Source organism: Eubalaena glacialis, chromosome 7 (genome assembly GCF_028564815.1).
Source record: "Eubalaena glacialis isolate mEubGla1 chromosome 7, mEubGla1.1.hap2.+ XY, whole genome shotgun sequence".
In the NCBI taxonomy this organism is placed as follows: domain Eukaryota; kingdom Metazoa; phylum Chordata; class Mammalia; order Artiodactyla; family Balaenidae; genus Eubalaena; species Eubalaena glacialis.
In genome coordinates this window covers 110999842-111024412 of record NC_083722.1, presented here as the reverse complement: position 1 = coordinate 111024412, position 24571 = coordinate 110999842, and the positions used below count along the sequence as shown (strand labels likewise).

The 24571-nt window shown below is 55.3% G+C and overlaps 1 protein-coding gene across 1 annotated transcript; it reads left to right on the top strand.

The window, feature by feature from the left end:
• The first annotated feature begins 557 nt into the window (after positions 1-557).
• On the top strand, positions 558-24571 carry RAB43 (RAB43, member RAS oncogene family). Its single transcript, XM_061197351.1, has 3 exons — positions 558-874; positions 21615-21798; positions 24205-24571. Exons 1-3 carry the CDS (start codon positions 677-679, stop codon positions 24453-24455), a joined length of 633 nt encoding a protein of 210 aa, XP_061053334.1. The 5' UTR covers positions 558-676; the 3' UTR covers positions 24456-24571.

Here is a 24571-nt window from a genome sequence, read left to right as displayed (position 1 = left end):
AGACCAGGTAGGGGAACCCAGGTTGGTAGGAGAGCCCAGGGAGCTGGCTAGGCCTGGGTGAGCGGGAGGAGCGGGAGGTGCGGGGGCGGGGGGAAAGAGGCGGAGGCAGAGGATAAATGGGCGGTGGGGGGCGCGGCGGGTACGGGGCTCGGTGCTGTGGGCGGGCTTAAGGGCGGAGCCGAGGAGTGTTAACGGGCTGAGGGCAGCCCTGAGGGCGCAGTCGGGATGGGGGCGGGGTCGGGAGCCGTGCTGGGGGCGGAGTCTGGCCGGGGCGGGTCTGAAGGTGGATTCTGATTGGGTCAAGTTTGAGGGCGGAGTCTCATTGGAGGCGGGCCAGAGGCAGTGCCGAGGGCCCAGTAGGCCTGGGGGCGGGACTTAGAACAGCGCTGGAAGAGTACGGCCGGGGGCGGGCCCGGGGCGGTGCCCAGCGCGGCCCTGAGGGCCGGACTGGCCTGGCGCGGCGCGGAGGGCCGGGCCAGGCGAGTCCGGGGCGGGGCCGCGGCCGCGGGGTCTGGCCGGCCGGGCTGGCCGGGGCGGGCCGGGGCGGGGCGGCCGGCGGGCGGTGGCGCCCCTTCCCCAGGTGTTGCGGCGCTTCCACGTCGCCAGGCGGCCCGCGGCTTGCGCGAGCCCAGGCCGCCCCAGCGTCCGGAGCGCCGGCCCTTGGGCTCCCGCGGCCATGGCGGGGCCGGGCCCGGGGGACCCAGACGAGCAGTACGATTTCCTGTTCAAGCTGGTGCTGGTGGGCGACGCGAGCGTGGGCAAGACGTGCGTGGTGCAGCGCTTCAAGACAGGCGTCTTCTCCGAGCGCCAGGGCAGCACCATCGGCGTGGACTTCACCATGAAGACGCTGGAGATCCAGGGCCAGCGGGTCAAGGTGGGAGGCCCGGCCCGGGGTCGCCGCGCAGCCGGGCCCCACAGCGCTAGGGGTCGGCCAGGGCCCTGGAGGATCTCCCCGGAGGGGTCGGGGTCGGGGGCCGCGGCGAGCACCCGACTGGTCCGCGGGGGCTGGGGTCCCCTCTGGCCCCCTGTCCGAGCAGGCCTGGGCCTGGGCGTTGGGGCCGGCCTCTGGGCGCAGAGCGCGGGCCTCGGGACGCTAGGGTGCTCGTGCTGGGGGGAGTGCGGAGGAGAGGCCCTGCCCTCCGAGCTACACCCCGGGGGACTTTGCTCCAGAATAGCGTCTCCGGTGCCCGGTGGCTGAGCGCCTCGGGTGCGGGCACGGGGGGCGCCTGGCCGGCCTGCCCCTGCCCCACCGCGGTCGAAGGCCCTAGCTCGGCCCTCGGGTTGGGACCCCAGGCAGAAAGGGACACCCCCACGACTAGGAGGGACCAGGAAGTAGTTGCTTCTAGGACCGGAGGGCCAAAACTTTTTGTCAGAATTTCCGGCCTGGCCACGCCTCCCTGCAGTCTCTTTGTGGACCTGGTGGTGGAACTTTACTCGGCCGGGGCGGCCCAGGTCCCCTCCCCCAGCTGCAGCCCGATAGGAACTGAAAACTTCACGGGCCCCGGAAGGTGGGGGAGAGGACCGAGCTTTGGCAGTGGCTCCGCACTAAACCGGCAGGATGTGGCTGCCACAGAGTCCTGGCAGTGGTCTGATAACTAATATTTGTGATTAGTGAATCAGTTTCTTAACCTGGGTGTCAGCCCTCCCGAACGGAGTGAGAGACCATTGTTCTTGCTCGGGAACTTGACTGAACTGCGCCGGACGGAAATCCTTTCCCCTCTTTGGTGGTTTTGAGTTCCCACCGGCTCCGGGACGGCTCTTAAGAGCCCTGGGCGGGGCAGCACAGGGCCAGGGCATCTCCTGGTATCTCCGTGTTTTCAGGTGGAGCCGGGTGATTGAGTCCTGTGAGCCCCGGTAGTGTGGCGCCCAGCCTCCCTGGGCTGCTGTGGGCCTGCTACCGGTTGCCTTTTGCCAGGGTGCTTAGCTCTTTGTTTCTGCAAAATTGGGATAATTTCTCCCTCCTGCCCCAGCATGGAGAAAAAGTCAGCCAAAAGCCTTTCCATGCACACGGTGCCTCTGGAGTTGATGTGACAGGGGAAGCAGAAACTCCCTGCCAGAAGGGTTGCTTTTTTTTTTCTTTTTTTCTTTTTTTCACAGTCTTTTGGGTTTCTGTGTGTTTTGGGTCTCCTTAGGATAGGAAAAAAGAACAAGATGTGGCAGGAAGCTTTGAGTCATTATTCGGGACCACCCTTTGGAGCAGGTGGCGAGGGAAGGGCTGTGGGATGGGGTCCGCGGATGAGTCTGTGCCCTGAGACACTGCCAGCAGCCACGGGGAAGTGGCGAGTTGAAGGATAGGCGTAAACAAACAGGCGGCCCGCTCCGGCTCCCCCTCCCTCCCCCTCCCCTCCCCCTCCCCTCCCCCTCCCCTCCCCCTCCCTCCCCCTCCCCTCCCCCTCCCCCTCCCCTCCCCCTCCCCCTCCCTCCTCCCCTCCCCTCCCCCTCCCCCTCCCCCTCCCCTCCCCTCCCCCTCCCCTCCCCTCCCCCTCCCCTCCCCTCCCCCTCCCCTCCCCTCCCCCCCTCCCCTCCCCTCCCCTCCCCTCCCCTCCCCCTCCCCTCCCCCTCCCCCTCCCCTCCCCCTCCCCCTCCCCCTCCCCTCCCCCTCCCCCTCCCCTCCCCCTCCCCCTCCCCCTCTCCCTCCCCCTCCCCCTCTCCTCCCCCTCTCCTCTCCCCTCCCCCTCCCCTCCCCTCTCCTCTCCCCTCTCCCCTCCCCTCTCCCCTCTCCCCTCCCCTCCCCTTCCCCCTCCCCTCCCCTTTCCCCTCTCCCGGTACTGACGGTGGTCAAGGAGGGGCTGGGTGTTCCTGTTTACCTGGTGAGATAACCTGTGCAGAGCCCTGGGTGCACTGTGTACCGAGCACAGGTTATGCAATGCAGGGCAGGCACTTCTCGATTTCGTTTCCTGCTGGTCACCTTCAGATTGTTCTACTTGGGAGGCAGCCGGGTGCTTCTGGGATCAGGAGAGCAGTGTAGGCATGGTAACCCCCCTAGGAGTTAACAGCGGCTACCCCTCTCAAGAGTCTGATGTGTGCCAGCTGTTTTACAGATGTGTTCTTGTGATTAACCCCACCTCACACGGGGCAGGCTTCCCCAGGCACACAGCTGGGAAGTGACAGACGTGCAAGTTTTCTTCCAGCTTTTTGGACTCCAGGGCGTTGGGGTCTTTCCCTACACCAGACTGCTTCTTCTGATTGCATGGAGTGGGAAAGCCTGTGCAAGTATTTACTTCCTGATCTTGCAGCCAGAGAATCCTGAGGCCCAGGCACTGAAGAGACTGTGAATTGCAGTTGGGTGGGTGGGGTGAGAGGACAGCCTCCCCGGCCCCGGGTGCTGGGCTCTCGGGACTCAGCGGGGGCAGGTCATTCTTCCTCACCCATAAACTATCTCTGGGGTGTCTTCCAGCAATGTGATTTTTTAAAAAATCAAGTTTATTGAAGTTCAGCTTCCACACAGTAAATGTGCCTCATTTCAGGTGTCGAGTTCTGTGAATCCTGACAAACGTGTGCAGTCCTGTCACCACCACCACATTCAGAGTATAGATTCCTTCCATCAACCCGGAAAGTTCTCCTGTGTCCCTTTGTGTCAGCGTCCTCCCTTCGCCCCAGGCTCTGGCAACCACTGATCTGTTTTCTGTCCCTATAGTTTCAACATTGTGGTTTTTAACTGGAACCTTTGAGGAGCCAGAGTTTATCGTTGTTGTTTCTGGAGAAAGCATGTCCACATCAGGGATTTAGTTTAAAACCTTCCCAGGCCTGTCTAGGGTCCAGCAAGCATCCAGCAGGATCTCAAAGCCGCCTCTCCTGTGCTTGCTGGCTCTCGTTGGCTCTTGAGGAACCTCAGAGAGAGATCACCTAGCGCTTTTCCAGCTGCTCTGTGCTTGGGGAGCTGCGGACTGAAGGGGGGAGGCCGAGAGACCGCAGGGTCAGAAGGGCCTTAACTAGCTTACTTTTATCCGGTTTTATATTGAGGTTCCGCTTGTCTTTGACTGAAGAGTTCTGCTGCCAAAAAAATAAAAAGTTGGGAACATCACAGATTGAATTAAATCCCTTTATTTCTATAGTCACTTCCTCTTGCGACCAGAATGACATCCCAACACCTGACCTGGAGAGCTGGTCCCCTGTCTGCCTCGGCCACTTCATCTCCCTGCCTCTGCCCCACACTCAGTCCCCAGCCTCACTGGCCCTTTCTGTCCTTCCAACATGCCTGCCTCAGGCCCTTTGCATCTGCTGCCCTGCCTGCCACATTCCACCCCCAGATCCCCGTGTAACAGCTGCTTCATCATTCGGCTGCCACTGCACAGGCCACCTCTTCAGAGAGGCCTTCCCTGACCTCCCAGGCCCTCCGTCCCTTTACGGGGTAGGTTCATAGCATTTACCAGGACTTGACATTCCCTTGTTTGTGGGTCTGTCCCGTACAGTGTCCGCTCCTTGAAAGTGGACACCGCCTTGTGTACCTGTGAATCCCCGCACCTACAATAGTGTCAGACACACGGTGCTCACTACCTGTGTGTTCATTGATTTTTATTTATAGGGAGGAAGCTGAGGCCACAATAAAGGAAGTGACTGACACGCCCAAGGCCCCACACAAGTCAGTGGCAAAACCAGGCTTTGAACCCAGGGTCTCCCTGGCTCCTAATTCCAGCGCCTATTTTTACACTTGACTACCCTTCTGAGTCCCTCTCAGTTCGTAACGATGACCCTGAGATTCTGCACGTCAGTGACTCTAGTGAAAAGACAACTGTGGTCACCGCACTTGGAGAGAAGCATATGGACTTGGGCATTTTCTAGACTTTCAGGAATGAGGGTGGAAACCCCAAGGAGTGTCAGGGTGTTGTCAGCTAACAGAGCATCAGGCAGCCCTGGGCAGCTCCCGTAGCAGCCCTGCGGGTGGGACGGCTCTGGCCGTGGCGCGGGCCCCCGGGCGGCCCTGTGTGAGTTCGCTGGGCTCTAGCTGTGCGGGCTGAAGCTGGGGGCAGCTCTGGGAGCTGCTGGCCTCTCAGGGTGACGTCTCTGCAGGAGAACCCTGCACTAGGTGCCCAGAGGTCTGTGCAGCCTCACCCTAGCCCTGGCCTGTCCCTTGTCCCTTCCTGGAGCCCCGGGCTTCCTCCTTTGTGAAATGGAACGAATGATCTTTGCTCTGCCTACTTCTCAGGGTTGTTAGACGGCTATGGACACGCTCAAAATAGTTACAAATTCCCCTTGTATGTTTTTGGATAATTCATCCACATGGTTCAGAATTTCAAAATTTCAAAGACATAAGAGGGCGTACCGTAAAAAAAAAAAAAAAAAAAAAAAACCAACCCTCCTTTCCACTTCTGACGCCCTGTAAGAAAAGGCAGACAATGCTACCCATCTCTTGTCTATCTTGAAAGTGCTATTGTGAATAAAACCGAGGAATTACAAACATAAGGGATTATTTGATTGTTGCTGCTGTTAGCATTTTCCTCCCTAGGGATTATTATTAGGATTATTTCTTAACCTGCCCCTCCCCACCTCACCGTCCGCCAGGAAATCTCAGCCGGTTCTAAATCCTGAACACATCCTCCGAATGCTGCTCACCCACCCTTATCTGGGATGACACAAAGGCCTCTTATGTAAACCGGGCTGTGCACCTCACAGGGGACGCGCACACGGGTCGGCCCTGGACAGCTGCGCCCCTTTATTCGGCCTTCTGTCGGGGTCACTGTCCCCATGCTGGGAAGGCAGCCAGGGTCCTCCCGCACAGAGCTCAGTCTCTGCCCTGGGACCCGGGGCCCCACGTTGCGGGACCTTGCGCTCCATCGCTCTCCTGGTCCAAAAGCGCTTCTTTTTTTTTTTTTTTTTTAAGAAATTCACGTTCTTATTTATTGATTGATTTATTGATTGATTGATTGCTGTGTTGGGTCTTCGTTTCTGTGCGAGGGCTCTCTCCAGTTGCGGCAAGCGGGGACCACTCCTCATCGCGCTGCGCGGGCCTCTCACCATCGCGGCCTCCCCTGTTGCGGAGCACAGGCTCCAGACGCGCAGGCTCAGCAGCTGTGGCTCACGGGCCCAGCCGCTCCGCGGCATGTGGGACCTTCCCAGACCAGGGCTCGAACCCGTGTCCCCTGCATCGGCAGGCAGACTCTCAACCACTGCGCCACCAGGGAAGCCCAGCGCTTCTTTTTAAAGTTTGCATCCTTAGCCTTTCCAACTGGGGGTCTGGCCTTGCTCATGTGCTTTTCCTATTTGGATAAAATTGGTTTGACTCTTCCGGTTTTGATCAGAAATAGCAAAAGGATCGCTAGATAAGAGATAAGTTCTGGGTCACGCTGGTTGTCTGAAGAAATCTGTCCTTGATGCCGGTGACAACCATCCTCGTGGCAAAACGAACCTGCCTCTTGAGGTTTCTGCCAATCCCGAGGCAGCACGTGCTGTGGGAAGATGGTGGAAAGGGGGCCAGTGGTAGAGCCTCGGGCCCCAGGTCACAGTCTTGGCTCTGCCGCCTGGGGCACGTGGCATCACCGCTCCTGATCTGTTCACCTGTCAACCCCAAGCTTAAGGACCTGACGCACAGCCGAGCATCAGCAGGTGGGAGCTGACACGGGCGTGGGTCCCCTGAGAGAGATGGTGGCCTGGGGCTCGGGAGGCTCAGCTTCTCAGCCTGGCTGCCCAGCTGCCCTTGTGCACTGATCTGCTTCCCCAGCGATGAAATGAAGGCAGAATCCCCATGTCCGTGCCGTGGAGGGCCCGCTGTGTATGAAAAGGCGAGCCCGCTGGGGTCACAGGGGGGCGGGATCGCCCAGACCGGGCCTCCTCACAGCTCAGGGCCTCCACCTGCCTCCTTTCTTTGCTTCCATTCCTTTGGTATTTCGGCCCCTTTGTGTTTTCCTTCCTTCCGTCAGCCCCTGTGTGGCCCTTGCAGAGAGGCTTTGGGCGTGAGGGATCGTAAAGCTTAGTAGTAAGGGGGCAGCCCTCCCTCCCTGAGTCCCCCATCTCCCTAGTTCTCACCACTGTTCTCGTGCTCTGTTCTGCCTGGTCCTTGCAGCCGCCTGGTGAGACCCCATTTCACAGACGGGGAGATGAAGGCCATGTGCGGCAGGTCTGAACCAGAACCTTGCCTGCCAGCTCCTCGTGTGGCGCTTTTTCCTCACTGCTGTGCACGCCCTCTACCACTACCAGCCTCCACACGCACGTGTGCGAGCTCATGCGCGTGTGCACACACAGACACACGGGCATGAACACACGCACGGAAAGGTTTGGGACCAGTGTGAAATCTGGGCTGTCGTGTATCACTTGCATTTTACATTTTCTTACATTTTGATTAGCGGTGTCACATCAACATGCTAATGCCATCTGCTTTTTAAACAAATCCTTATTAATTCAGATTAACTGGCAGAAGGGGTGCTTATGGCCAGTGTGAACAAAAGAAAGCGCCTGCCTTCTAGAATGGCCTACATAATGCTGGGTTTTTTTTTTTTTTAATTAATTAATTTATTTCTGGCTGTGTTGGGTCTTTGTTGCTGCGTGCAGGCTTTCTCTAGTTGCGGCGAGCGGGGGCTACTCTTTGTTGCGGTGCGCGGGCTTCTCATTGCGGTGGCTTCTCTTGTTGCGGAGCAGGGGCTCTAGGCGCGCGGGCTTCAGTAGTTGTGGCTTGCGGGCTCTGGAGCACAGGCTCAGTAGCTGTGGCGCACTGGCTTAGTTGCTCTGCGGCATGTGGGATCTTCCTGGACCAGGGCTCGAACCCATGTCTCCTACATTGGCAGGTGGATTCTTAACCACTGCGCCACCAGGGAAGCCCCGTAATGCTGTTTTATTGAACGTGCAGCCAGTGCTGGTAGGTAGAGGCGTCTGCAACCTGCTCTGGGGATGTAGTGAGTCAGGACCGTTAGTCACTAGCAGCGCCCTTCTCCGTGGGTTACGTACGCGTCCCCTCCCTTCTTACCTGCCCTGCTTGGCCTTGCAGGCCTCCCTCTCCTACCCTAGGAAGAGGTCAGAGTAGCCCTAGACCAGGTATGTGACTTTCCACACAGGTTGTTTAAAAGGCAACAACCTGGAGCTTAGATGTGTCGCTAGGACCTGTCCCTCTCAAAGTGGTCTCCTCGGGAAATGGCGTAAGTATTTCCGGATGTTGGATCACAGGGTGGGTTTGATGACTCAGAAGGGTCAGAGGCCACCGGAGCAGAGCCTGCCACGCTGTCAGGAGGCCTTTGGTCCCAGATGAGGTCTGACTGTGAAAGCAGGGTCCAGGCTCACGTCAGGCCGGGCCTTGCCCGAGGGCAGTCGCCATGTGTGGGCGACAAGGTTCATCCTGATCCCAGAGGCCTGCAGAGGTGGCCTCCACCTCACAGCGGACAGTCGGCAGGTCATTTCCCTTCCGCGTGTCAGTTTCCTTGGGTGCCACGTGAGGAGGCTGAACCACGATTACTGAGGGATTCCATTTTCCTTGAGGAAAGTTCCGTGTAGTTTCAAGCCATGCAAAGAGCCCCACCTCTGCCTTTTTTATGTCTGAGAAGTGTAAAAATCAGATTTTTTTTTAATTAAAAATATTCTGTTTATATTTTTCAGTGAAACACTTTGATTTTTTTGGTTTAACTTGTTTTTTACTCTCGGGTTTTAAGTCTGTAGTGGGGACATGAACAGTGGATGATTTCATGATGAAAAAATGGATCACAGGATAAACTTCAGTTTTCCAGCTCTGAATTGTCAGTATCTGCCATGTTTGCATTACAGATGAAATACATGGGAAAAATCAACCTTCATATTGAAATCACAAGGTAAATACCTCAATGTAAACTCCAGCTCTGCAGTTTGCATCGGGTTATTTTCCCCAGAATAAGCCCTTGACCAGTATTGGCTGAATGAAGGAGCGAGTGAGGGAGAGAGAGGGGTGGGCGGGGAGAGGGGGAGGGGCATGTCTGCGCCGGAGGTGGGTCCGGAACCTCAGCTTGCAGAGTGGGGTCCATGCGAGAGCCGGGGGGATGGAAGGCCCCCGTGTGCTAGGATGCGTGGGGCAGTTTGCTCTGTGTGTGTGTACGTGTGTATGTACATCAACACGTCATTGTTTTGCTTTACGTAAGTCAGCCTTACCTGACCATCGTGTCCGAAGTAGTACTCCACCAAGTTCCTTTTAAAAAAAATCTTTATTGACATATAATTCATATACTGTGAATTCCCCCATTTAAAGTGTGCAATTCAGTGTTTTTTCCTGTTGTTTTGAATACTCACCAGGGTCAACTTTAGGATATTTTCATCACCCAGACAGGAACCTGGTAGCCGTCAGCAGTCATGCCTATTCCACTCTCCCCCAGCCCATCTCTGTGGAGCTGCCCCTTCTGGACACACGTGTACATGGAACCACACACTGTCGCGGGGTCCTTGGGTCATGTTTTTGAGGTCTGAGTGACTTTTCATCCCTTCCTCGCCCTGCTTAGTTTTTCTTCCTAGCACTCCACCCACCCCCCAAGTCACGCTCACCGTGTCGTTCGTGCATCTGCACCTGACACTGTGCCTTCCCCGTGTGTCCTGGCAGGTGAGTAAAGCACTCTCTCCAGGTGATGGGATATTCCCATTCATCCTCTCTGAACTCAGTAGGTGTAATCAGTATGAAGAGTCCCGTGCTCCTGAAGCTCTATGGGATTTGCTTGTATTGCTTCGATTCATCCCTTCTTGTCATTCTCCCTGTTCTCCTCTGGAGGTTGCGCAGGGCGGGAGCTGGGCTTAGGGTCTGGCCCGTAGTGACAGCGTGTGCTGCTGTGCTGTGTTCTGGCAGCCCGTGCCCCACCTTCCAGATCCCTGATTTACTTTTCAGCTGCATCTATTCCGATGTTCATTTCATCTTTTAGTTTCTGTATTCTGACAATTACGTTTTTCATTTCCAAGATCTCCAGTTGGTACTTTTTCCTATCAGTAATATTTTCATTCTCAGGATATTATTAATACTTCTATTTTTCCCAATTTTTCACTATGAAAAAGTTAAAAAATATAGAAAAGTTGGAAGAATAACATAGTGAGCCCCATATATGCTCTACATAGATTTAACAGTTGCTCATGTTTTGCTGAATTTGCCTTATCTTTCTGTATGTGTAATATAAATTTTTTTATTTGAAAGTAAGTTGCAGATAGCATGATACTTCACCCCTGGATACCTCGACATACAGCTTTTAAGAATAAGCACAGTGTGTTATCATACCTAAGCAAGTCATTGTTTCTATAAGCATCTACTTAGTCCATTTTTAAGTTTCCCCAACTTCCTCCAAAATGTGTTTTATAGAGTTTTCCCCCTTGAGCTGGAGTCCAGTGTGGGTTTAGTCCAGAACGATGCCTCACTTCTGTTTTGATGACTGATGTTTTTTAAGAGTCGCTTTCTGGATTTGTCTCCCATTTCCCTCGTGGTGTCTTTTCCCTTGTTCCTCTATCCTTTGTATTTTCTGTAAACTGGAGGTTGAGTTTAGAGGTTCAGAGACACTCGGGTGGAAGGGTTTTGGCGAGAATGGCTCACGGGTAATGTTTGCACCCACACTGCCCCACGGCAGGCGGGACGTGATGAAGGTCCCTCGCTGGAGGTGAGGCCAAGTTTGATCTCCACTCACATTTATTGTTAAAGATTCCTTTTTGCTCCATTTTCCTTTGTTTCCTTTGTTTCTTGGGTTATAATTTAAGAGCCAGGGCCTTGAGCTGGCCTCTTCTGTCTGGAGCAACAGACAAGTTAAGTGAGATGAAAAGGGAAAAACACCTGAAACTTAGAAGGTGCTCTGTCGAGCTTAACCGTGGTTGTTGGCTGGAAGTTTCCATGTGACACCCAGGACAGAAATTGCACGTCAGTGGGTTCAGGGTTTGTTCTGTGAGTACCTCCTCTCTCCCAGGTGCTGTTCTGAGCACCTACAAAAGGAAGACACATGAGATGCGTCCCTGTGCCTCGGAGCTCATGTCTGGCTTGGGGGACAGACGTGCAAGCACCTAAGTAGCATGAGTGCCGTCCATACTGCTGCTGCAGGGACTGAACTGCCAAACCAGGAACTGAATCATGCGGCCTTACAAGCACACGTGTGTTTACTGTGGCCATAGCAGGACCAGATATTTGAAATTCGGACTGTTCCTGCTCGGGTGCCATGCTGTCACGGGGCTGCTTGCCTGGTGCCCAGGACACAGACGATGTGCAGTCCTCTTCCCGGGCTTGGAGCTGGACGTTGAAGGAGGACAGTTCCCAGTGAGGAAAGACAGGGGCTGTGCTCCAGGGCCGCGTTCATGTGCAGCCCCGGAAGCAGGAGAGGGCCTGGTGTTCATCCAATCAGGGGAAGTGGGGCCCCGTGGGGCGTGGGAGCCGCCTTCCGGTCATGGTGGAAGGTATGCGCTGGGCCAAGGAGCGAATGGGTTGGCTTTGTCTGATGCTGGGTGGCGGCCCAGCCGCAAGTCCTGGTACAGGCGCTGCGGCCCCTGCTCTTGACCTCCCTGGGGGGCACAGACTGCTGCCTGGCGTCCTGCCTGGGTTTCGTCCCCATGTACCCCATTGTGCCTGAAGGGGCTACAAGCAGGTAAGAGGCCACCGGTGAGTCCCACCTTGGTCGCCAGCACAGGGCCACCAGCTCCCCAGGCCCTCCTCGGGAGCTCAGGCTGCCCACATCCCCCATGGGCGGAGGCTGGGCCTTTCTTCCCGCCAGGATTTAAGGACAGGCTGACTGATTCCTGCAGGAGGAGGGGGTTTCATGAAAAATGCACAGGACACGGTCTGTGGAGGAGCCGTGCACACAGCGAAGGGCACAGGTTTCGGAGTCAGACTGAGCTCTCCTTTCCTGCGCCCTGGGACCCGTCTTGTAAAAGGCTCTAAGATGCACCTGCAGGGCTGCCTGAGGATGGAATGTACCGAGACAGGGAGCTCCGGCAGAGTCAGCCTGGAGGGGCTCACAGCACGTCTGTCACCTTCATCACCCGGGTTCCCACCACTGTTCCCAAGATGCTGGAGGTGAAACGCAGATGCCAGGAAGCCACCTGATCACCCTTGGTCCCCCGGCTGGCGGAGCAGGGCGGGGAACCAGGGGTCCCGCCTCCCTTCTTCCAGTGGTGGTGGCTCTACAGGGAGAGCTGCGTGGTGACAAGGGACACAGAAAGTTGCCTCTGACGCTGGGATCCTGAGCAGTCGTGTTTCGGGGGCGGGAGGAACCTGGGCCCAGGAATCCATCCGCAGCCCTTGTCAGCCGCTGGGAGGCGCGTCTGCATCAGGTCCGCGTGGCCCCCCGTCCGGTGTTGCTGCCCCGGTTCTCCTCACTTAGCCTCCATCCCCTTCAGCCTGTCTCGCCCGCTAACACATTGGAGGTTTTGCAGGGTCTTAACCGTCGCTCCTGGCGGTGCACCTGCCTCTCGGCCGAGGTTTGTTTTCAAGCCCGGGGCTGAGCTCTTCCCTGAAGACTGAGGCAGAAGTGACAGCGGCTGGCCGGGGAGTAGCTTGCAGACCACCTCCTGGTTCAGACTCCCCACATTCCAAGACACGATGAACAGCAGCATGGGGGCTCGTATTTGGGTCTCTCCAACCAGTTTTTGGAGTTTTGTCTTGAGAACTAATTTTTCCAAGGTCCCTTTCTGCTATGAAGAAGCAAGGAACTTCCCACTGCCGGCCTCATCCTGTGGGAGAAAGGCTGTTCAGATAAAATCCTCTTCTGTTTCCATCGGGAGGGATGGTGCTGGACAAAGGTTCTGGGACCTGAATCGCCAACGGTGCAGTTGATTTTATTTATTAGGTTTATTTAACCTACTAAGCAGAATTGACTTCCCACCGGGGCACGTGGGAACCCTCCCTGGAGAGCAGCCCTTGCCCCGCCAGCCTCTTCTCGCTCCCACTGGCCCGACCGCAGGACCTGCCCTCAGGGGGCTTCCTTCCTGGTCAGGCGCCTGCTCTGTGCCAGGTTGCAAAGGAATGAGATGGGGTCTGTCCCCACCAGAGCCCGTTTTTTGTTTTTTTTTTGTTTTATTTGTTTTTTAATTTTTGGCTGCGTTTGGTCTTCGTTTCTGCACGCGGGGTTTTCTCTAGTTGCGGCGAGCGGGGGCTAGTCGTTGTTGCGGTGCGTGGGGTTCTCATTGCGGTGGCTTCTCTTGTTGCAGAGCACGGGCTCTAGGCGCGTGGGCTTCAGTAGTTGTGGCGCGCGGGCTTCAGTAGTTGTGGCGCACGGGCTTCAGTAGTTGTGGGTCACGGGCTGTAGAGCGCAGGCTCAGTAGTTGTGGTACACGGGCTTCAGTAGTTGTGGCTCACGGGCTCTAGAGCGCAGGCTCAGTAGTTGTGGCTCACAGGCTTAGTTGCTCCACGGCATGTGGGATCTTCCCGGACCAGGGATTGAACCCGTGTCCGTGCATTGGCAGGTGGGTTCTTAACCACCGCGCCACCAGGGAAGTCCCCAGAGCCCGTTCTTGATGGCGAGAGGCAGACTTACAAACCAGGAGCCCCGCACATACAGCCCTGGGCCAGTTCCCACCGTGAACCGTTTCGTTTGGCCTGCGCAGTGGTGATTTGCTGGTTTGTTTTTTATTGAATTTGCTTTAGGCAGGATATCCTTTTCTGTCACCCTGCTGCATTTTATGTTCCCTGCCTGGCCCCCAAAGGCACCCAAGTTTGGGACAGTTGACATCCTCTGTGTTGTATGCTGTCATAGAGGCAAGAGTAAAGGGCTGTGGACCACAAAGAAAAGAAAGCTGATTCCGCTTGTTGTGGGGCCCAGGCCTGTGCGTTGGGGAAGCTCCACTGACCAGGTGACCTTGAACTGGGGCCCTGACGGTTAGGTAGGAGTTCACCAAAAGGTCAAGAGGAATGCAGTCTATCCTAGAAAAGGAGATAATGACAAAATGATAACACCCTTCATGGGTGTGGGGACCCAGGGGGACGGTGTGAACTGGGAGTTGTCAGGTGTGGCGCTTAGAAGGGAAAACAGCCTCGTCCCTCACCTTGATACCGTACTTCCCCTTGAAATCCCCACGCCACCTGTTTGAAAGGGGTCACCTGACTGACCCCTGCGGAGCTGGAGGGGGGCAGCTCCCCTCTCCCGAGCATCCGTGCTCTGGGAGCCCTTTTCCATCCTGGCCGGGCCTCAGTCCTACCCTCTGTGCCCCAAAGATGCTTCCGGACTTCATTCTGGGTATCAGCAGCCCAGAGAATTTCCCCCAAAGTCAACTGTCAGATGAGACAGCCTGGCTGGGAAGGTCGGAGAAACTGGCGATGTGCCCGGTGGGAGGTGGGTGGCAGGCGGGCGTCGGGGAGGGGGCTCGGGTGTGATCCGTGAACAAGGCCCCCGTCTGTCTGTCCAGTGAGTGCAGGTGGAGAACTTCCAGGTGGGGAAGGAGGTGGGCGGGGGTGGCGGCTTCAATTTGGCAGGCAGGTGCTCACCCAGCCGACGGACCGTGTATTCATCGAGCGCCTTCTACCTGCCAGGGGCTGTGCTGGCTGGTGGGCTTATGCAGAAAGCCAGCCAGACACAGCCCCTGCCCTCAAGAGTCCCACGTGAGGGAGGGACAGTAAACATTTAAGAAGTGTGCGTGCGTGCCTGTGTCCAGCCAGGCGGTGGAGAGGCTGAGGAGGGGCCGTGGGGTGCGGGGCTGGGATGGCGAGGGTCTGGGACAAGAGCGTTTCAGGCAGGGGCCTTGATGCGGCCTCCCAGGAGCTGGACACGCGGGGTGGGCGACGGCAGAAAGTCGGGTCCTGTGGGGCCTGCAGGCGATGCGGAGGGCTCGGGGGACGCACTTGAGGGTGGGGGCTGGAGAGCGGAGGGGCTGCAGGATCTCAGCCGGGTTCTGGCGGCTCCACAGTGGCTGCTGTGCGGGGCGTGGACCGGGCGCTGGGCGGGTGGAGGCCGTCCGCAGGGAGCCTGGTGCCAGCTTGGCGATGATGTGTGTGAAGGAGCGGGAGCCGCAGAGCAGAGGGGCCTCCACACCCATGATTTCCTGGGCGCTGGGCCCCTGCCGAGGTCTGTGGCGGGGAGCAGGCAGGCACACGGGCTTGGACCCAGCACGATGCCGAGACACCTTCCTCGGCCAGTCACGGCACCTCCAGAGCCGGCTTTCTCCTCTGTGACGTGGGGCTCACGGCACCTGCCCACTGCGTCCACGCGGCGCTCCTGCTCTGGTTTCTAAGGCAGAGCCCGGGCCTGTGCTGCCCAGGAGATGGCTCAGGACGATGCTGCCCTGCTCGCCTGCTTCTCCGGTAGCTCAGGTGGCCGATCAGCCTCGTTAACCTTCTCAGCAGCCTCCCCGGGGCCCTGCCTGGTGGAGGAGCCGTGCTTGGCTGCCGGAAAGCGGGGCCGCTCCCAGCCTGCCTTCTCCCAGCTCTTGGAACACAGGGGGCATTCGGGCCAAGCCATAGGGCCGCCTCTGTAGGACCGTCCTCCACCCAGCAGCCGGCAGCTTTACAGACATAAGTCGGGGCACGTCCCGGCTTTGCCTGGGCTCCCTGAGGACAGCCGTAGGCAAGAGCGTGCGCGGAGCTCATCTGTTTCTAGAACAGAGGAGGGAGGAAAGGCTGTGGAGGCTGCATTCTCATGTGGGTCCCTCTGTGGGCAAGTGGGGCTTGATGGGGCCCGGCATCCCCTGCCCTGCACTGGCTGAGTGTCAATCCATAGGCGGGTGGGTCCCTGTCATCAGGGTCACGAGTCCCGAGTGCTCGGTGGTTTCCAGCCGGCCTCCCGGGCTGGGATCAGGGAGGCTCGAAGGCTGTTTCTGTGCGAGGCTGGTTGCTGCGGCAATGGCTGGAGCACAGGGTGCTGCTGAGACACGCGAAGCGGAATGAGAGGCGTCTGATACACATCCCCTGCTTCGGACGATCTGCCGCCATCTCCCACCACAGTGAAGTAACACCCACCCTCAGGCTCTGGCTCCGGCACCGCCGACGGCCTCGCCTTCCGGGGTGCTGCTTTGCTGCCATCTGGCCACACTGCCCTTGCTGTGTTTCCAGCGTGGCAGGCTCTGTCCTGCCTCTGGGCCTTTGTCCCCTGCGCCGGAACACTGTCCCCACGACCGGCAGGAGCCTCAGCCCAGGTGCCACCTTCTGTGACCACCCTCGGAGGTGCCATGCGGGGAGGCCCTCCCGTTACCTTTGCTTTCTTCAGGGTGCTCGTCCCCCCTCTCTGCAAGTATCCCACTGGCCTTCTTCTCGTCTGCCTCCTTTTTACTGGAAAGGGAATTCTGTTCCTGTTTCACCCCCTGCAACATTGCCAGTCCTTCCAACAGGGGCTGGGACATGGCCGACGCTCAGTTCGTGCTGAATGAACAAATGTGTGGTCGTGCACACAGCCCGGTGTGCCTTTCTTTGAGCGCTTTACGTGTTCTACTTTGCATTAAAGCTCCTCGGCGTGTATTAAAAACGCCAGCCCATATGATGCCAGCTCAGTAACACTGTTAAGTGGACGTGTTTATCCAGCCCCTTCTCTGCGCTCGGCTCTCAGCACACTGAGTCTATCATTCACCCTTACGGCACCTTTTTTGACAGATGAAAACTGAATTAGGTTTTAGCCTGCAGACACCAAGGTGGGAAGTGGCGGGATTGGTTCAGGATCTCAGGCTGCCGGGCCCGAGCACTGACCCTGCTCTTCCTCTTCCCCTGGCTCTGATGTGGGGAAGTAGGATGAGAATATTACCGGTCATGAGAAGGACCTACTTTCCAAAAATATTTCCTCCATTACTGCCCAGATTTCACGAGTTGGTTGACCCACATACTGTAATCTGTAGCTGTTGTGTTGGGTTTTTAATTTATTTTTAATTGTTATCAGTTACACTTGTGTATGATGGTTCAACAAGGCTTGTTACGAAACGGTCCCCTGATACTCCCCTCTGCCCCCAACCTCTAGGGGCAATCGCTTCCGGCTCTTCTCTGATTCTCCTTCTCTTGCTTGTCTTGCTAGCCCTCCTCCCCCAGGTACACACATCATCTATTGACTTCCTGCTTTGGAAGATGAGGGTTTAACTCTCAGCACTACCCTAGCCCCCATCACAGACATGCATGCATGCGTGCACGCGCACACACACACACACACACACACACACACACACACACACTTTGCATCCTCCCAGTAGAGGTGTGTGGTAATGTTGATTAGATCAGCATTCAGTTCCTTTCAGTTCTATTCGCAAAACATAGCCCCAGTTTGATCACTTCTCCCTAACTTCACTGCTACGACTGTGGTCTTTTACCTGGATTATGGCCACAACCGTCTAACTGGGCTCCCCGTTTCTGTCCTTCCTCTTTTTTTTTGGCTGCACGGCTTGCGAGATCCTAGCTCCCCGACCAGGGATTGAACCCGCGCCCTCAGCAGGGAACCCATGGAATCCTAACTCCTGGATCACCAGGGAGTTCCCTGGCCTTGCTCTCTTTTGACCTGTTCTCCATACGGTAGTCAGACTGATCCTGTTGAAAAGTAAATTTGATTGGCTCAAAACTCCCTGGCTTCCCCTTCACTCACAGTGAAGGACAAAGTTCTTGCTGTGGTCTCCAGGGCACTGCATGATCTGGCCCAATTCCTCGGTCATCCCTCATTTCTCTCTCCCTTTTCGCTCTGCTCCCAGCACACTGATCTTCGTGCACCCGTCATGTCTCTGCCTCAGGGCCTTTGCACTTGCCCTCTCTCTCCCTGGAATGCTTGTCTCGCAGGCATCTGCACAGCTAGCTAACTTTCTTCAGATCTTTACCCAACTGTTATCTCAATGAGGCCTTCCTATCTAAAACGTCATTCCTCACCATACTTGATAACTTCTTCCCCTGCTTGTTTTTTCCATCTTATCACTATCTAGCATACCGATTATTGTATTACTTATTTTATGATAAATATTTTATTTATAGTCTGTATTTCCATACATATAAACAAATATATATCCGTATTACGTATTATTATCTTACTTAGCATCTGTCTCCTGCACTAGACTGTAAGCTTGAGCCCAGGAATTTGTGTCTGTTTCCTCTGCTGTTTCTGGTACCTAGAACGTAGAGCAGGTGTCCAGTAAGCGCTGTTGAAATGGCTGAATGAACACGTTTTGGTTAGTAAGAGCTGTTCACGGCTGAGCCATGTAGCACTATCTTTCATTCCCCGTGCTCCCTAGTTTTTCCTGGTGGTAGTGATCATCTTGTTTCCGCGTGGGGTCTATGTATTTACCATTAACTCAGCTCCAGATTCTCCCCTAATTGGCACACTCACCCTCTCCATCTACCCCACATACTGTGTAATTGTCCCCGCAACGTCTTGCTGCCTCTCAGTTCCACCTTCTTGAAGAAGTCTCTCCCAGAGCGTTCTTAATTTCTGTTTTAGATTTTCTGTGGCTAGAGGAATATTCTGTAAGAATACAATCTTTTGAGATTTACTGAGGCTTATCTTAAGATTTAAGATCTTATTTAATCAAAGATTAAATACTTGGTATTGATTTTTCTTCAAGTTCACCGATTCTTTTTTTCTGTCTCCATTCTGCTGTTTAAGCTCATCAAACGAATTTTCCACTTCACTTACTGTACTTTTAAGTTCTAGAATTTTGACCCTTTTAAAATATGTTTTTAGAAATAATTTCCATTTCTCTAACTGAAATTCCCTATTTGCCCACTTAAGAGTGATATTTTGCTTCAGTTCTTTGAACATATTTTCCTTTAATTCTCTGATCATATTTAAAATAACTGCTTTAAAGTCTTTGTCTACTAAATCCAATATTTGGGCCATTTTGGCATCATTTTCTATTGACTGCTTTTCTCTCTTGGGGTCAAATTGCCTTTTTTTTTTTTTTTTTTTCTTTTTTTGCATGTTTAGCAGTTTTTTAATTGTATACTGGAAATACTGGTTGATACTGGGTAGTGACTCTGGATCGTGTTTGAAGGGCACTGATTCATGTCCTAGTAGTCAATTCAGTGACTGGCTGATCACCTTGAACCTGTGTGGCTTGTCTTCATGTTCTGTTAGGGCAGAGAGGTGCAAGTCTGACAGTGTTTCTCTAGCCTTTTACCTTGACAGAACGTGGCCTCCAAACCTGAGAGCTTGGTTTAGGGTTTCTTGGGCAGGTGTCGGGAGGCCCGCCTCTTGCCGTGGTCCTCACTCGTAGGGCACAGCCTTCCTGATGTCTCAGCTCAGTATCTGGGTCCTTCGCAAGGTGCTGAGGCGGCCTCTTCCCCGTGGCTGGGTTGGAATATCCCCCAGCACTACTCAACCTCCACCTCTGGTGTGTCCTCACCCCCGGAGGAGCCCCTCTCTGGTTAGAACCTGGGAGCCTCACCCTGTGCGCGGAGCCCGCGGGCTAGGACCCACCAGGGCCCCCCCCACATCACTCCTCATCTCAGTCACACCAGCTGCTCCAGGCCCCGTGCCCTGCTTGGAGTCTAGCCCCCTGTCCTGTGGTCAGGAAACCGTCCCCAGTAGACTGCTGGCAATTCTGAGGCGCCTTCCACGAGTCTTGCTTCTTTCAAGGATTAGGGTCTCGTGCTGTGTTGTTTACATCCTGAAAACAGTAGCCTCCCATGTTTTTCTCAGTCTCCCGGTTGTTTAAGGAGGGCGGTCTCGACGGCCACTGAATACTCTGCCAGAACTGGAGGCTCCCGACCGGCCCACATCCTGGCTCGCAGCTTGGCTGCTGTCTTGGGATCTCCCTACCACCCCGGGGTTTCTCTTCGCCTCTCTTTTGAGTTGAATTCTCTTTCTGGATCCCCCATTTTCTTCGTGTTGGTTGATTTCAGCAGCTTCCTTAGAAAGGGTGGCAGGAAGGTAAATTTTTTGAGGCCCCTATGTCTGAAAATGCCTTTGTTAAACCATCACACTTGACTCATAGTGATTAGGTGGAGAATTCTAGGCTGGAAATTATTTTCCCTTGTAATTTTAGGCATCGTTTCATTGAATGTCTAATGCGATATGGATCTTTTCTGTGAAGGCTTCAAACCCGTTTTTCCTTTCTCTCTTTTTTTTTCCCTGCAACTTTTTAGGGTCCTTTCTTCTTCCTCACTGTTCTGGAGTTCCCACGGCCAAGTGTCTTGTGTGGGTCTGTTTTCCTCCATTGTGTACTTAATGGGCCTTTTCAATCAGTTCTGGGGAATTTTCTTGAAGCATTTCTTTGATTTTACTATTCTTTTTTTCCAAAACTCTTACTATCCTGATGGTGGACCTTCTAGGCTGGTTCCACAATTCCTTTTCTCTCTTTTCCATCTCTTTGCATTTTTTTCGCCTACTTGGAAATTCTTCAAGTTTATCTTCCAACCCTTATGTTGCATTTTTCATTTATGTTATCTTTTTAATTTTCAAGAGCTCGTTTTTCCTTTCCGAATGTTCCCTCTACTTAAAATAAGAGTGTTCTTTTATCATTTCATGGACCTTTTCTTATCTCTGAAAACACTGATGATTATTTTGGAGATTGTTTTGAGAAACTCTGCCTAGTTTCTGTTTCCGCCAAGTTGCCTTTTCCCGTGTCTGCTTGGCCTCTGTGTTTGATGCTCCCCTCTGGGGTGTGGATGGGAGTCCTAGGTCGTCTGGATCCCAGGCTGGTGTGGTGCCGAGGTCCCGCCTTTCACGTCACCCCTGCGTGAGCTGTGCCCCGGGGCCTGCTTCCTGGAGCCTCTCACCCTGCGGAGCAAATGGGACGTCTCAGGCCGGGGGTTTGGTTTGGCGAGTCGTGGCTCAGAGCGCCTCAACCGGTGGACCCCTCTTGTGAGGCCCAGGAAGAGGTGGTCACCTCCACAGTGCCAGGGCCAGAAGCCCTGCCTACAGGAACTGTCTGAGGCCTCTGGGTCTGTCCCCACCCTGGACGCCCCTTGAGAACAGGATAAAGAGGCACCCAGAGTGCTTGTGCCAGCAGAGGAGGCTGGATGGCCTGCGGCTCAGGATGTCATCTTCAGGGCCCCGAGGACCTGTGGTCTGTGGAGCGGAGAAGGCAGGCCCTGAGCCGCCGAGAGCCCTGGACCCGCCCATCTGGTGCCCGCCGCGGCGCAGCCTCCTGGCCGGGGCACAGTGACCGTCCAGGTCGGCCCCGGCCCAGCCTCCGCTGCCCTACCTGGGGTCTCTGCCGCCATCCTGCTGATGCTTCTGGAAGCCAGGGATGCTCCCGCCCCCCGGGCGCCCGTCCAGGCAGGCCCAGCAGCGGCCCTGATGGGTGCTGGTGAAGTGAGGACCTGGGCGGGAGGAGGGTTGGGACCGGGGTTAGGGTTAGCAGGCTGTGTCAGCTGATGGCAGAGGCCGCATGAGAGGAGCCTCTCCGGGCCGTCCCTGCCCAGCGTGAACATCTTCCCCGGCGCCGCTGAGGCAGAACAGAGAGCCCGAGTGCTGGGGGCCTCCCGACGGCGGGGGCAGCGGGCACTCAAGGCCCAGAGGGGCAGACACTGGACACGGCACCAGCAGCGAGCCTGGTGTCCAGGGCAGAGAGGATTCGGGGTCCACTGTGCTTCCCGCCACGGTGCAGAACCCACCCCCTTGTCCCGGGACTCTGGAGGTGGAAACGGGGCTGCCCGCCTCCCGTTTGCTCCCCCCGTCCTGCTCAGGCCGCTGAGTTGCCTTCCAAGGGCTCAGAAGGCCTCTCTGCTCTGTCCACCTTCTGGCCCGTCCTACGTGGTGCCTGCCGAGGTGTGGCCGGTGGCCTGCCCCCGGAAGCAGCGCTTTGGGGGTGGGTCTGGGGGCTCGGCCTCCCCGTCCCCTGCGCTCGGCTGCACCCCCGGGTTCACGGGACCCCTGTTTCTTTAGCTGCAGATCTGGGACACGGCTGGCCAGGAGCGCTTCCGCACCATCACCCAGAGCTACTACCGCAGCGCCAACGGGGCCATCCTGGCGTACGACATCACCAAGAGGAGCTCCTTCCTGTCGGTGCCTCACTGGATCGAGGACGTGAGGAAGTACGCGGGTGCCAACATCGTGCAGCTGCTCATCGGTGAGCGCGGGCCCCTGCGGTCCACCCGTCCGTCTGTCTGTCTGTCTCAGTCTCTCTCTCCTTTTTAAACGAAGGGCAAGCAGAGCACAGAGAGGGCTGAGCTTGGCCAGGTAGGAGCGGAGCCAGGACCATGATCTAGAAAATTCGGGGACTTCCCTGGCGGTCCAGTGGTTAAGACTCTGAGCTGCCACTGCAGGGGGCACGGATTCGATCCCTGGCCAGGGAACTAAGATCCCACATGCCACGAGGCGCCGCCAAAAAAAAAAGAAAATTCGGATCATGCTAATCACTTGTAAAGTTACAGTCAGAGTGGAAATGAGACGATGCAGGCCACGAAGCGGTCGCCACGTGGCCGCACCTTGGTCCAGGCTAGTTCAGTCTTCATCATGTGTGTCCTCATAACCCTGCCTGCTCCTCGTGTGTCAGGGACGGGGCCGAGGGTCAGAAAAGTGAAGTCATTTATCCTGGTCCACATAGCCTGTGAGCACGTAAACGTGGCCGATCGTAATTCAGTGACCTGCTCTGTCGGCCACCCTGCAGGGGGCGCTTCTCAGGTGTCCACGCTCCTCCCCGTCACTCTGAAGTCTTGGTGGAGGGCAGACGTTGGCACCACCCGCAGAGCATCTGATTCGGGAGCACTGGGTGGGCCCATGAATGTGCATTCCTAACAAGTTCCCAGGTGACACAGTGATCCCACTTCGAGAACCGACACTGCAGTGGGTGCCGTGACCTCCATTTCACTTTTTCCTCCTGCATAAACTTCCCGGGCTTGGATTCAAGAAGCTTTGGACCATGTGTGTGGTCCCTGGGGTCCTCGTCCCAACAGTCAGGCTGATTCCTCTAAGGTGAGCAAGTGCTGATGGGCCTGGACCGGGGTGTGGGTGCTCTAGGCGGGCTGGACGCCCCGGGCAGGAAGGGAGTTCTCCCCACCTGGCCTGATGCTCCCCTTTCATCCAGGACTTTTATTTTTTTTTTAGTTTTTTATTTTTTTTGGCCACGCCGCTCGGCTTGCAGGATCTTAGTTCCCTGACCAGGGATCGAACCGGGGCCCCCTGCAGTGGAAGTGCAAAGTCCTAACCACTGGACCACCATGGAATTCCCAATCCAGGACTTTTAAAATAAAACATTCTATCATAGAGCATTCTATACAAGGACATAAAAGGAATAGCGTAACAAACCCCAGATTCAGAAGAGACGGCAAGTCCTGTCCACGTTCATTTCAGCCCTCGGCCCCTCCCCCGACGGCATATTATTTTGAGGCAAATCCCAACACCAAATGATTTCATTTGCAAATGTTCCAGCATGAATCTATAAAAGATACAAACACTTAAAAATATATAATAACAGTACGTTTTTCACATTTGAAACATACTGACATCTCCTAATACAATCAAGTTAGCTGATCTGTGGTCAGATTTATAATTGCTCATAAATATCACATGTGCTTTTCTTTTCAGTTTGTTGAAATCAGGATCCAAATAAGTTCCAAACATTGAAATTGGTTGCTGCATTGTTTAAGGTTACCAAAGAAATTTCAGATATTTTTTTTCCTTTTTTTTGGCCATTCCGCGTGGCTTGCAGGATCTTAGTTCCCCGAGCAGGGATTGAACCTGGGCCCCGGCAGTGAAAGCAACAAGCCATAACCACTAGAACGCCAGGGAAGTCCCTAGATCTTCATAGATGCTTATCTATTGTTTTTGTCCCTATAATCACATTATAAAAGTCAATCACTTAGAGACTTAAAAAAAATTCTTGTAGAAATTGGACCAAGGAGCAATTGACCAGATTATTTAAAACATAATGAAACATCTCATACCTCATGGGAGAAGCAAAGGTGTGCTCTCAGGGGCAGCTGTAGTCTGTGCTCTTATTATCAGAAAAGCAAAATAATCAAAACCCATAATCTTACAGAGAATTTAAAAATTCCAAAGGAAAATAGGAGAGCATAAATAATCAGAATAATGACAAAATTTTAGCCAAAAAAAATAGCAAGGCCAGATTTCTTTAACTTCAGCATTGGTGGAGTGCCCGCTAGGTGCTAGCTCGTGTCCACTGTGTCATTTAATCCCTACTCTGCGGAAGGTGGCATCGTAGATGGGGAGGCTGAGACTCAGAGATGGAGTGAGTTACCCGGGCGTCACACAGCAGGTGACAGCAAGCTGGCGTCTCTACCCAGGTCTTCTTCCAGCTCTAAGCGCCCTGTTCTTTTCACCAAACCTTCCCGCTTCTATTTCTTAGGAAAAAGCAATAAAATGCACAAGCCCCTGGCAAAGATAAGGAAGAGATGAGATGAGAGACTAAAGGATGGGATAAGAGCATTAAAGATAGACTCTGGGGCTCTCTGCCTTTAGCTGTAGCCGCGCCCGCCTGGGCCCTGGGCCTCACCACTGCCCCACCTCCCCGCAGGGAACAAGTCAGACCTCAGGGAGCTGAGGGAGGTGCCGCTGGCCGAGGCGCAGAGCCTGGCGGAGCACCACGACATCCTGTGCGCCATCGAGACGTCGGCCAAGGACTCGAGCAACGTGGAGGAGGCCTTCGTGAGGGTGGCCACAGAGCTGGTCATGCGGCACGGGGGCCCCCTGCTCAGCGAGAAGGGCACTGACCACATCCAGCTGGACAGCAAGGACGTCGGAGAGAGCTGGGGCTGCGGGTGCTGACCGGGGTGCAGGGCAGGCAGGCGGGGCTGCCCCACCTCCTCCAGCCCTCTGGCCGCCTCGCCCAGCCCTCCAGAGCTGGCCTCCAGGGTGCCAGCCAGATAAAGGCCTGGAATTAC